We start from the raw sequence: 13,978 nt of genomic DNA, 5'->3' as shown, positions 1-13,978 counted from the left end.
ACCAAAAAAGTATCACAAAGAAAAATTTAATGCGCGGAATAATCGTAGAGTTAAAGTTAATGTGGAAAAATAAAAATACGTAATTAATTTCTTTGTTTGTTAGAAAGTATGTTTATGCCGTGATAATTGAAACTAAATAAAACTCTGTTGCAGCTTGTATGCCAGAAAATCACATTATAGGGATTTTATAGAGCTGTTTCATCTACATAAAGCATGTTTGCTGCAAAATACAAGAAACATTTCAGCAGTGAACAATAAGAAATAGGGCTGTAGCTTGTGATACACTGTTCTTCATTCGGGGAGACGTTAGCAATGTTATTTGGGGAGTGTCTTCAAATGAATGTGGCATAATTTTCCATCCTCGTAACTGCCAGGTTGTCTGTAACACATCTGTTTGTTCCTACATATGCGTAAGGCTGCCATTTACGCCACAGCGGGTGTTTATTGCTCTTTCACACAAACAAAATACACTGGGGTGACAAAAGTCATGGGATAGCGATATGCAGGTATGTAGATGCCGGTAGTACCGCGTGCACAAGGTATGAAAGGGCACTGCATTTGCGGAGTTGTCATTTGTGCTCAGGTGATTCATGTCAAAAGGTTTATGATGTTATTATGGCCGCACGACGGAAGTTAACAGAACTGTAATAGTAGCTGGAGCTAGACGCATGGGACGTTCCACTTCGGAAATCGGTAGGGAATTCAGTATACCGATACCCACAGGGTCAAGAGTGTGTCGAAAATACTAATTTTCAATCATTACTTCTCATCATGGACATTGTAGAGACCGAATGCCTTCACTTAACTACCGAGAGCAGCGGTGTTTGCGTGAGTTGTCGGTTCTAACAGACAAGCAGTACTTTGAGAAATAGCATCATACATCAAAGTGGGACGTACGACGATCGTATCCGTTAGGACAGTACGGTGAAATATAGCATCAATGGGCTATGGCAGCAGACGACGGAGGCGTGTACCATTGCTGACAGCACGTCATCGCCTGCAGCACCTCTCCTGGACTCTTGACCATATCGGTTGAAACCTAGATGACTGTAAAACAGTGACCTGGCGGGGTGAGTCTCCAGTTCAGTTGGTAAGAGCTGATAGGAGTGCAACTGTGGTCTTTGATTAGTAATCAAAACGTCCACGGTCCCAGGTTCGAAACTCGCCACCGATTACATTTTGATTAATAATCAGCATTGGCGGCCGAAGATTTCCGGCACAGGAAGTCAGCCTCTTTCTCTCATTCAGCCAACGGCCTTGTCAATGAGGGTGGAGGAGCGGATAGAGGTTCAGTGCACTCTCTTGTCCTTGGGGTGGGAAACTGCCCCAAAGGCGGAAGAATCAGCAATGATCAAGGCATGAGGATGGAGAAGACAATGTAAACCACTGCATTAAAGACACATATCCACAGGACATGTGGCCTGTAACTGAAAAAGTGTCAGGATGATCTCTCCATTGGTGGAAGATTCAGGAATAGTCCCTCATTCAGATCTCCAGGAGGGGAATGCCAAGGGGGAGGTTACCATGAAAAAAGAGTAAATAATCAACGAAAGAATGACGTCCTACAAGTCGGGGGGAGCAATGTCAGAAGCTTCAGTATGGTAGGGAAGCTAGAAAATCTGAAAAGGGAAATGTAAAGATATAGTAGGGGGCAGTGAAGTGAAATGGATAGACAGTTTCTCGTCAGATGAGTATAGAGTAATACCAACAGCAGCAGCAGCAGGGAGTAGGACTCGTTATGAATAGAAAGGTAGGGCAAAGAGTGTGTTACAGTGAACAGTTCTGCGGTAGAGTTGTTCTTATCAGAATCGACAGTAAACCAACACCGACAACGATACTAGAGGTATACATGCCGACATCGCAAGCTGAAGATGAAGAGCTAGAGAAAGTGTATGAGGATATTGAAAGGGTAATACAGTAGATAAAAGGAGATGAAAATCTAATAATCATGGGCCCTGAAATGTAGTTGTAGGGGAAGGAGTAGAAGAAAAGGTTACAGGAGAATATGGCCTTGGGACAAGGGATGAGACTAATTGAGTTCAGTAATAAATTTCATCTAGTGACAGCGAACACACTGTTCATGAATTAAAAGGGGAGGCGGTATACTTGGAAAAGGCCGGCTGATATAGGAAGATTTCAGTTAGATTACATAATGGTGAGACAGAGGTTCCGAATTCAAAAACTGGATTTTAAGGCATTCCCAGGAGGAAATATAGACTCAGGTCACAATATAGTAGTGATGAATAGCAGGCTGAAGTTCAAGAGCTTAGTAAGGAAGAATCAATACGCAAAGAAGTGGGATACGGAAGTACTAAGGGATGACGAGGCACGCTTGAAGTTCTCTAAGGCTACAGATACAGCAATAAGGAATTGCTCAGTAGACAGCACTGTTGAAGAGGAATGGACAACTCTTAAAAGAGCAATCACAGAAGTTGGAAAGAAAAACATAGGTACAAAGAAGGAACTGTAAAGAAATCATGGGTAACAGAAGGAACACTTCAGTTGATTGATGAAAGAAAGAAGTACAAAAATGTTCAGGGAAATTCAGGAGTACGGAAATATACGTTGTTGAGGAATGAAATAAACAGAAACTACAGGGGAGCTAAGACTAAATGGCTGCATGAAAAGTGTGAAGGAATCGAAAAAGAAGTGATTTTTGGAAGTACTGACTCAGCATATAGGAAAATCAAAACATCCCTCGTTGAAATTAAAAGCAAGGGTGGTAACATTAATTCCACTGTTAAATTCAGAGGAGAGAGCGGATAGATGGAAAGAGTACATTGAAGCCTCTATGAGGGGGAAAATGTCTGATGAGATAGAAGAAGAAACAGGAGTCGATTTAGAAGAGCTAGGGGATCCAGTATTAGAATCAGAATTTAAAAGAACTTTGGAGGACTTAAGATCAAATAAGGGAGAAAGGAAAGATAACATTCCATCACAATTTCTAAAATCATTGGGGGAAGTGGCAACAAGAAGGCTATTGAGGTTGGTGTGCAGAATGTATGAGTCTGGTGACATACCATCTGACTTCCGGAAAAATATCAACACATTTCCAAATACTGCAAGAGCTGAGAAGTGCGAGAATTCCCGAACCGTCAGCTGAACAGCTCATTCTTGCAAGTTGCTTGCAAGAATAATATGCAGAAGAATGAGAAAGAAAATTGAGTATGTGTTAGTGTGTTTGGCTTTAAGAAAGGTAAAGACACCAGAGAGGCAATTCTGAAATTGCGGTGATAATGGAAGCAAGTCTAATGAAAAATCAAGACACGTTCATAGGATTTGTTACCTGGAAAAATAAAGAAAGGGTTCTGGAATGGAATTAAAATTCAAGGTGAGAGGGTATCAATGATACGATTCGCTGATGACATTGCTTTCCAGAATAAAAGTGAAGAAAATTTACATGATCTGCTGAATGGAATGAACAGTCTAATGAGCACAGAATATTGACTGAAGGTAAAGAGAAGAATGATGAAAGTAATGAGAAGTAGCAAAAATGAGAACAGCGAGAAATTTAACATCAGGATTGATGGTCACGAAGTAGACGAAGCTAAGGAATTCTGCTGTCTAGGTAGCAAAATAACCAATGTCGGACGGAGCAAGGAGGATATCAAAAGCAGATTAGCAGTGGTAAAAGGGGCATTCCTTACCAAGAAAAGTATACTAGTATCAAACATGGGTGTTAATTTGAGGAAGAAATTCCTGGGAATGTACGTCTGGAGCACAGCATTGTACTTTAATGAAACATGGGCTCTGTGAAACCCAGAACAGACGACTGCTATAGACGAATGTTGAAAATTAGGTTGACTGATGAGATAAGGAATGAGGAAGTAGTAACGCAGAATCGGAGAGGAAAGGAGTATGTGGATAACACTGACAAGAACAAGGCACAGGATTATAGGACATTTGTTAAGACATGAGGAAATGACTTCCATGGCACTAGAGGGAGCTGTAGAGGATAAAAACTGTAGAGAAAGACAGCGACTGGAATATAATCTAGCAAATAATTGAAGACGTAGGCAGCAAGTGCTACTCTGAGATGAAGAGGTTGGCACAGGAGAGGAATTCGTGACGGGACGCATCAAACCAGTCAGAAGACCGATGACACAAAAATAAATCCTACACTGACAACAATTTCAGAATTTTGGGCAGCTGTAGAGGAAGTATGGCTCAATATTTTGCAGGGGACTTGCAAACGACTTGTTTGTGCTTGCCACGTCAAGATGACGCGTTACGGAGGAGGAAAAGAAGTTCGACACGATGTTAGTAGGTATCCTATGGCTTTAGTCACCTGAGTGTTTTTTTTTACAGTTAGTACTGGTGAATTTGTTTACTAAAACATCTCGGTTGCAAATTACCTGTATTTTTTGCAGGTGCCGTTTCCGTATACACGGAGAGGACGCCCTGTGCAGTACACACTTATATATGTTGTGGTATGGGCGTCAGGCGGGCCTCTATAAACGTCCGAGAAATATGCGGGCCTGCTACAGAAACACCCGATGTGACAACGACAATAAGTGACGGCCCCCCACACCAAGAAACCTGGGGTGGGACCTGAGTGTTGTGCGAGAGTGCACTCCAGAATAAGTCACCTACCAGATCATGTCTTACACATAACTTGCCTTCAGACGGAACATACTCATGTGACTTGATGTAAGAAAACGCCATTCCACTCTCCGGTCGATTATTTCACGACATCATAATAGTCATGCTTGGTGGTTTCATGGTGTCGGTAGTAATCCGGATAGAGGCGCACGTGATCTTAGTCCTGCTACAAGCAGAGTTCCTAAGGGTCCTTGGTGACACAGCAGCTGCTACGTGTGCCCAGATTTCTTGCCTGGATGATGTTCCTTCTTGATGTGCGTCTGAGCTGCAAGTGTGACTTCCACAGACCACTGCTGAAAGCAGCGTCACACTACCGATACACTGTGTCGCCCTCAATACATCGAGACGTCCCTCCAGCTTCTTGCAGGCCCACCATGCAACGGAGTTCAAATGGCACAAGCTGTTGAATAGGCTTATGTACCCGTTGGAGGCACATGGCTGTAACCTCGAGAGAATTCTGGAAAGTCTTTTCACCTCTACATTCAACACACTGCAAGTCCTCAGTATGCACAAATTATTCCCTGTTGCGGCTGAACACTACGTCTGAGAGTATTGCTTGTTTTTCAGGCAGTGTATGATCAGTGAGTTAGCCGTGAATGTTCTGGGCTTCCTTCTGGACCAGCTTAAGTGAGGCTACTTAGTGCGTGCCATTGCGTGATACCCCGGCCTGCCTCCGAAGGTCCTGAGTGCCATTCTGGATATCGGCACGTTTATGCCGGCAACCACTAGCCGCAGGCAGAAGGCGCCCGCCGCTGCCGTGTCGGGCCGCGGTGCTGACTCGCTCCTGAGTCAGCAAGGACATCGTCTCCGCCAGCTGCTCTTGTGCTGCCGCAGCATTCCACTTTCTCGGCATTCGTTATCCACTGCCTATTACTCACAGTTGTTGTCTATATCGCTGTAGAAGACATTCCGCATCGGAGGAAACAAATAATAAAGAACGTTTTGTTGAATAAGTAGACTTTGTACTTGCTGTGGTAATGGAGAACCCATCTCACAGTTTCCCACATACGCAGCTTTTCAGCCGGACGTTTTCTTTCTGCAACATTATATTACGTAACATGAATGTACCAACAAACGATTAAAAATCAAGAAAATATTGTAAGTTATGAGACCCAAAGAGACCAGTGTTTTGCTTTATAGGAAACATAAGTAGGTTTTTCATTTGCTAATATACGGTAATAAAAAAATAAAAGAAACGACACACCACGTCGGAGTTATGCAAACTGGTCACAAATTGACGTTCATACGGGTATCGACGGAAAATGCAAAATTACAAACTTTCGTGGTCGATGGATGAAAGTATGACGCTGCAGCACAATTTCACCACAAAGTTGGCAAGGGTGTTAAACATGGACAAGTCGATAGTACGCCACAAATAATTTGCAAATTTCATTCCGTATACTCAACTGGATGGCAACTATGCCTCGCAGACAGGCGCGAGAACATTACACAGATGTCAGCGTTTGGAGAGGACATGTTTGTCTCAAAGAAGCCGGTTAGAGTTATCAGCGAATCGCTCGACATCTGAATAATAGCGGTCAAACTATTCGTCGATGTTGGCAATAGTGGGTGAACTATGGCAGAACACAACGCTAAGACGAAAGAGATCGACCCTAGAGAGATGGCAGAATGAGATGGCCGAGTACTCGCCAAAGAGACTTGCAGAGCCCCAAATTCATCATTGACATCGACATGAAGTGCAGCTGGTACTTTAGTGACCACAAGGACGATTAACAGGCGGCTCACAGAAAGTGTACTCAGCTCATGGCGCCTCTAGCGATGACTACCATTGACCTAAGTCCGATTCCAGTGGTGTCGGGCACATTTGGCCTGGAAACTTATTGATTGGACTAGAATTGTCTTCAGTGAAGAGACCCGCATCAAACTGAGACCCAATGTCCCGCGAAGCCGACTCTGGAGACGCCCAGGACAGTGGTGGGATGCCAACTTGATAGTCGGCTGCCATACAGCCTAACAGCCGGGACTATAAGCGCACATAAATCCGTCGTGCTAAGAAGCGAACCATTTCTGAGTAATTTATGCCGACCAATATTAGTAACAAGAACGTCCAGATTCTCTAATAATAACCAAAAACCAAAGCTTTCAGTGGTTGGTCTCGTCTTCCTCCCTAATAGCACAAGTTTAGCACATTGGAGGAAAACATGTTGATTCTTTCCTCTACACAAGAAGACTGCTCAGTTGCCACTTTCAAACCTTTGATCATGTGATATTCCGCTCATTCCTTCTATATTTGTTTGTACCTGCAGTCTAAATGTAAACTGCTAGCTCAATTGCGCCATTGTGTGTGCGCGTGGTCGGTTTGTTGCGTCAGGCGACGGGGGTCGCTGCTGCAGATGTGCTCTCTACATCCGTGCTGAGCGCGGCTTTTGTTATGGCTATGCTGCGCGACAGGTGCCGGTGTCTGGGCTGAGAGGCAGTGTTCCGGTCGATACGAAGTATTTTTCAACCGGGTTTTCGAACTAGGTAAAAAATTTGACCCTGCGCATGTTGCAGTCTCATATCTTCACCTGATATGAACTGAATATTTATTGCGCTGCACAGCATTCAATGAAACATTGCACGAAATTTTAAAGATTTTGCAGGGATAAAAACGCGTTGCGTAAACCTTGAATGTAGTTGATTTTAGCTCATTCATTACTGTAATTGAAAAGTAGCTAAGTTATCGAAATTTAATTTAAAATTTAGAACAGAACGATATCTCATTTTGTTCTCGAGTTAATGGGTTTTATATTCGCGCTCATTCACGTTCTTACGCATCGGGAATCATGTGGTCATATCAATCATCATATCTCATAAACGAGTCAAGATATCGAAGCGCGGCTTTCTCCAAATTTTAGCGTGCACTGAGGCATGTGTTTTGTGTGATAAGCCGGCTGGAGTGGCCGATCGGTTCTAGACTCTACAGTCTGGAACCGCGCGACCGCTACGGTTGCAGCTTCGAATCCTGCCTCGGGCATGGATGTGTGTGATGTCCTTAGGTTAGTTAGGTTTAAGTAGTTCTAAGTTCTAGGGGACTGATGACCTCAGATGTTAAGTCCCATAGTGCTCAAAGCCATATTCTTTTCGTGTGATAAATACTCGAAAAGTTTTCATTCACCGAAGGTATGGAAGTAACACGTGCACAGCAATGAGAGATCGGCGTCTCAGGGCGCATACACACGCCCAGAGAAATGTAGGAAGCGTAGCAGGATGTATATACACGTTCACAACAGGCTTAAGTGTATTAAACGCCACGTAACAGTATTTATGATATGCTCCACTCTGCTCTGTGCCAGTTGTTTCCATGTGGTCCCAATTAACGAATAACTTAAAGAGCAGTCGCTGTATGGTGTTTAAGAACGTTTCCGCAGTTTATCTACTGCCGTAGAGGTGGTCCATTAACTATACTCTCTCTTCATACGGCTATAAAGGAGATTCCGACAGAAGTTCTATATTAAAACGGTGGGTGAAGCAGTGTTCGCCACAATAACGTCAGCGTCATAACCGTCCTTCGCGATTTGGTATTCTGTCAAATACAAATCGTTGAATATACCATTATATTATCCCATTATGTTATTATTCACAACCATCTTTTTGCCGAACATGCTGCGACATCATTAATTCATGCATAGCACTTGTGGGATTTACCTACTATTCTGCCACATGAAACTACTCTATAAGTCTACGTTAATGATAGTTCTACAAAGCTTTTCCTAGGTGGAGCCAATATTGACTTGGAGGTGACAGCTCGCCAGTACATCGACAGTTAGGGTTATACTACACGATAAGATGGTTAGGGTTCACTGTTTAGCATAGAATAAAACTTCATGAAAATCTTATTAACGATTCTGTCAATAACTGATTTTCACTTGCTAAGAGGCACGTGTGGATTGTGACAATCATTCTGCAAACATTTTATAAAGCATGTGTCGCCTCTTTGATGTTTATTATTAAGATCAGGCACTGTGAGTGCAAACCCAGCGGGCCAGGTTTGGAAATGAACTTGTAAGGTTTGAAATTAGTCTCCTAATATAAGTATTACAACTGTTGACAGTATCGTTAATAAACGCTTAATAAAATTTAGTAAGGTTTCTTGTCAATAAAGAGTTGAAAATGAAAAAAAATACCATAAAATTTGCATAATATATCATACATGTCAGATGACAAACCCAGGCGTGCGCAAAGCCATTGGTAACCGCCGTAGAGATTTTGTAAATTATGCATACTACAGTAAACATTTTACACCTTCCTTTGCTAAAGAAAATGGCATTGCTAGGCTGGAGACCACTACATAATGGATCGTGTGTTTGACCCCTTACACATTGACTTACATCTCTCTTTTCAAGTACCTGTTATGGAATTAAATTACATCACTTCGGCAATTATTAGTAATTCCTCAGTGATATTGCTGCTTTAATCACGTTAGTTCATTTCTGTTTTCCGTGTATTCCATGCGTTGCAACGTCGATATGTTTGTCTCTCCAAACCGGCACTGTCATGTTGTCACACAGATATGTTGAGTTAGCAAATGTCATAATATTTACAGCTATTTTGTTTAAGCTTTGCTTATTGGAAGTCGTAACATGAAAAATGTAGCTGAGGGCTTGATACTAAGAGTATATTTCAGCTGAGGTAGTATCATGGGTTGGTACAGTGTGTAACGTCATTTCCTGTTGTGACTCACTATATTCTAGTACTCAACAACTACCACGTCTGCATCTATATATCGGTAAATTAGGGACAACAGCATCACTTTAATATGTCTTGTGGCATTTTTGTAGCATTTATAGCTATGGGAGGGCGGTCATACGACGTCTTGCATTCTATATTAGGTGTAGTTTCATGGTTCGTTATGCTTGCAAGGTACATGGAATTGAATTGTCTAGCGGTTTTGCTTATTTATGATTAACATGAATTTTCATAAGTTACAAAGACAATTTAGATGTGATAATATTTAATTTCTGGTTCCAAAGTATGACATGTTTCACAGTATATGGTACGAAGTTTCATTTCTTTTCCGAGATATTGTCTCTGATACTGTCTTTGGAAATGTCACATCTCTCACTGATTCCATCTTTGGCCTTGTTTTTACAGGCAGTCAAAGTTCTTCTTGAGTTTAAATGATATTTGCTGATAAAAGCACCTTATGCCTTCCATCCCTAATACGACATTTGAGTTGCTTGCGTGTTTGTGGTGATGTAGTCGGTTACAGGTTTTATTTTCGTGAACCGTAGTTTCCAGAAAGACAGCTGCACAGACTGAATACACTTTACATATTTAGATATCATTTCAATGTGAACGTCGAAATTTTCAAGTTTCTGACGTATTTTTGGAATATTGTGAGCAAATAATATAGGACAAATACAGGCTCTCATGCTTTTGAGACCCTTATGATTCCAAACTCCTCTTGTTTACATAGCATATCCCGTAGGCCTGTGTCATTTGTAACAACAGTAGTAATTTTCAGTCAATATTATAGATTATACTTTCTTAGTGAGTAACATACTGCCACTCGGCTGCGAATTTTAAGTGCGAAGGAATCGAAGAGTGATAGTATGAAATCATGTTACAAAAGTCGAACATCAGTCGATTTTAAAGTGCAGCCCTTTGCTGTGTTAATAAAGAATAATTTTCTACAGTGCAGCCGCTTCTCATCCTCCTGAAAAGGTACTTTAGAACAATTTAAATCTGTGAATATGTATGTTGAGGGTACATTGTGACTTACATCAAAAGTTGGCCTAATAAGTTATATTCATTCTGTCTATTTGCCTGATTGGTGTAGTATTTTTAGGTAGCTCATATTTCTGCAGTGATAAGCCTGGTAAGATTAGTTTTATGTCATAGAATTATCACCCCTAACTTCTAAAATTTAAATTGTTATTAGACCTTTAATACTAGCATTGGGGTGCATACTTTAGAAATCTAGCCACTAATTTGGCAAATATGTGTATAAGTGGTCATTAACTCACGTATTATTTTACATTGTTGATATAGTTTTGCAATATTGTGACATCACATTAATTGATTTGAGTCTTACAGCGTCTTTCCGTGTATTGATCTCGAAATTCAATGTAATGATCGCAGTTGTAGCATTGCTGACGTATTTCACAAACGTTTTAGAATTTTTCCAACGTCTTTGATGTGGCAAATAATTCACCACTCTGCTACATTTTTTAACTGTGAAGGAATCGAAGAGTGGTAGTAGGAAATCGTGATACAGAGATCGAAAACTTCCCGATTTTACAGTGCAGCCATTTGCTGGTGTCAGTAGCGACTAATTTTCTACAGTACAGCCATCTACTGGTGATAGCAGCAAGTAGAATGTGAAACATGTGTTGCTTTTATTTCACATTTCAGGTTTTGTGGCGTAGCGTTCAAGGTAAAACACATTTTCAACAAATACAAATTCCTATTTTATTATTTATAGTTATAAGCAAATGTAAATGCTGCTTTTTAATTGTCTGTAGAGTAATAAGCTATGTACTTGTTCCAATATTCAATGGCAAATTATTTATAGCTTCGAACGAAATTTTCCAATGTGACTGGTGAGCCAGTCTTCAAACGAATTTTTGTGAGTCGGTAGCGAAATGAGGAAGAAATTTGCGAGAATGTGCGTTTGGAGCACAGCATTGTACTTTAGTGAAATGTGGAGAGTGGAAAAACTGGAACAGAAGAGAATCGAAGCATTCGAAGTGTGCTGCTACAGAAGAATGTTGAAAATTAGGTGGGCTGGTAAGGTAAGGAATTAAGAGGTTTTCTGCAGAAACGGCGAGGAAAAGAATATACGAAAAACACTTACAAGAAGAAGGGACAGGATGGTAGGACATCTGTTAAGATGTCACATAATAATTTACATGGTACTAACGGGATCTGTAGAGGATAAAACTCTGTAGTGGAAGACAAAGATTGGAATACATGCAGAAAATAATTGAGAATGTATATTGCTAGTGCTACTTTGAGATGAAGAGTCTGATAGAGGAGAGGAATTCATGGTGAGCTGCATCAAACCAGTCAGAAAACTGAAGAAAAGAACGAAGCACCATGAAGGAATTATGTGAATAAAAAAACACAAAGCACCACAAAGGTATTATCCGAAGGACGCAGATCGTTAGATGTAATGTACATGTACATGCAAACATATTATTAGAGTTTCAGAAAAAAAATTTTGATTTGTTCAATAGAAAGATCTTAACAAATTTAGGAAGCCAATAATGGGTTGGTCCACCTCTCTCCCTTAGGTAAGCAGTTATTCAGTGTGACATTGATGACAGAGTTGTTAAATATCCTCCTGAGGGATATCGTGCCAAATTCAATCCAACTGGCTCTTTGGATCGTCGAAATCTGAAGATGGTTGGAGGGCCCTGCCTATAATGGTTCAAACGTTCTCAATTGGGGAGAGATCAGGAGGCCGTGCTAGCGAATGTATGGTTTGGCAAGCAAAAAACAAGCAGTAGAAATTCTCGCCTTGTACAGGAAGACGTTGCGTTGCTGAAATGTAAGCCCAGGATTGCTTGCCATGAAGAGCAACAGAGTGGGGCGTAGAATATCGTCGAAATACCACTCTGCTGTAAGGGTGCCATGGATGACAATCAAAGCGGTACTGCTGATAAAAGAAATGGCATCCCAGATCATCACTCCTGGTTGCCAGGCTGTATGGCGGGCTACTGTCAGGTTGGTATCCCACCGCTGTCCAGGGCATCTCTAGACATATCTTCGCTCTGGAATCTCATCGTCAGGAGTAGAATTGTTTTTAGTGATGAGACCCGCTTCGAATTGAGCCCCGATGACCAACGAAGACATGTCTGTAGATGCCCCGGGCTGCACAATGCACGTGATGTGTCGGGCCAGCTGCCTGAGACGTCGGCCGACTGCTGTTGCAGAGATCGTGTCTGCGCACGCGGGGCGCCGGATCGCCAGCCTGATCGGCGTGGAGGGCGGCCACAGCATTGGCAGCAGCCTGGCTGTGCTGCGGGTCCTCTACACTCTGGGCGTCCGCTACATGACGCTCACGCACGCCTGCCACACGCCCTGGTACGTCACCACGCCCACGCCTGCCTGCTGCATTGTATTATAGGGCTCTGCCTCAAATCGAACCGTGCTATGTCTAATTGCATTCATATTTGTGGAAATTTCAACATCAAGAAGGGTTCTTGTAGCTAAACAGAAATGGTCACTGATGAGGTATATGAGATCAGTCAAAGTATAGGGATTTCAGAACAATAAGTAATAAATGATGTAAAGAATTCAGTATGTTGTGAAGCAGCCAAGCTGCCAATCAGAATCTGTGAACTTGTTCGACTGATATCAGGGAGATCATGGATTTGATTCTGTGAAATCCCCCTCCATTCGAGTTTGCAAAGCGTGAATAGTGTTCGCTGGAGGACCGTTTCTTTACTCCTAGTCAGCAAAGTGCAAAAATAGGAAATATATGCTAATAGACGATGAACCACTTAAGTGTTGCACCATTTTGATTTCGCGAACTGCTCAAGAGAAGAGAACAAGGATTTCGGTAAATGATAGGAAATAGTGGGATTCTTATTTCTTGCAAGAAGTGAGGTATTGAAACAAGTCTATTATTCTTGTAGAAGGATATACTATTTTTATGACATTTGGTAACTCTTGAAAAGACAAGTGGAGTGACAGAACGTTCGTTAATGTCGGTGATGAAACTTTTCGCAGACGTATCAGATAAGTTCAAAACCTGAAAGGCAAGCTGGCCGATATCGGTTATTGTGGTGTAGACACCGACAAATTTGGCTGTCAAGCCGACGGAGCCAAGACATATTTCGACACCTTTCTGACATCATAAGTAGATATTTTATTAGTAAATGCGTATATGTTTTAAGAAAATAATTACTGAAAAACATATATAACTCTAATCTCACTCTTTAGAGAGATATGTTATGTTAGACCTCCGTCTATCTGTTCAGCTGAGTAGGTGTTTACCTACCACGCAGCGGGCCCAGCAGATTTTCTCCGCTGGTGGACTCGGTGTTGTGTTGTCCTCATTACCCTTTCATCATCGTCAACGACGAAACGAACAACTCACCCATTATGGTGTCGACTAGAATGAGACTTGCAACCCAGCGGCCGAACTTCCTCGGATGGGGCCTCCCGGCCAACAATGCCACACAATCATTCCATTTCATTTTTTGTTGAACCTTCATTACATTATTATGCACATCGCTATCTGCAACTAAATGATTTATTATGACACTGGCTGTCCACTTAACGAATCAATTTAGCAAGAAGAGTAATTTGAAACGACTCTCTCATATTCTTCAGTCTCAGTTGTACATTGATTAATACATGAGGTGTTTTGATCTCTCTGATCTATGTGCAAGTAGTTTCGTCAGCATCCCGTCATGTCTATCTC

The 13,978-nt window shown here is 41.7% G+C and overlaps 1 protein-coding gene across 1 annotated transcript in view; it reads left to right on the top strand.

The window, feature by feature from the left end:
- The window catches only part of LOC126252368 (dipeptidase 1-like), a 347,955-nt gene that overhangs the window by 221,431 nt on the left and 112,546 nt on the right, over window positions 1-13,978 (top strand). Inside the window, exon 4 of the mRNA XM_049953259.1 lies at window positions 12,483-12,633. Within this exon, the coding sequence (XP_049809216.1) occupies window positions 12,483-12,633 (151 nt within the window). The remainder of the gene's footprint in view (window positions 1-12,482; window positions 12,634-13,978) is intronic.

This window comes from Schistocerca nitens, chromosome 4 (assembly GCF_023898315.1).
Source record: "Schistocerca nitens isolate TAMUIC-IGC-003100 chromosome 4, iqSchNite1.1, whole genome shotgun sequence".
Lineage (NCBI taxonomy): Eukaryota > Metazoa > Arthropoda > Insecta > Orthoptera > Acrididae > Schistocerca > Schistocerca nitens.
Note: the sequence above shows the minus strand (reverse complement) of the source record. Positions and strands in the feature narration are given on the sequence as shown.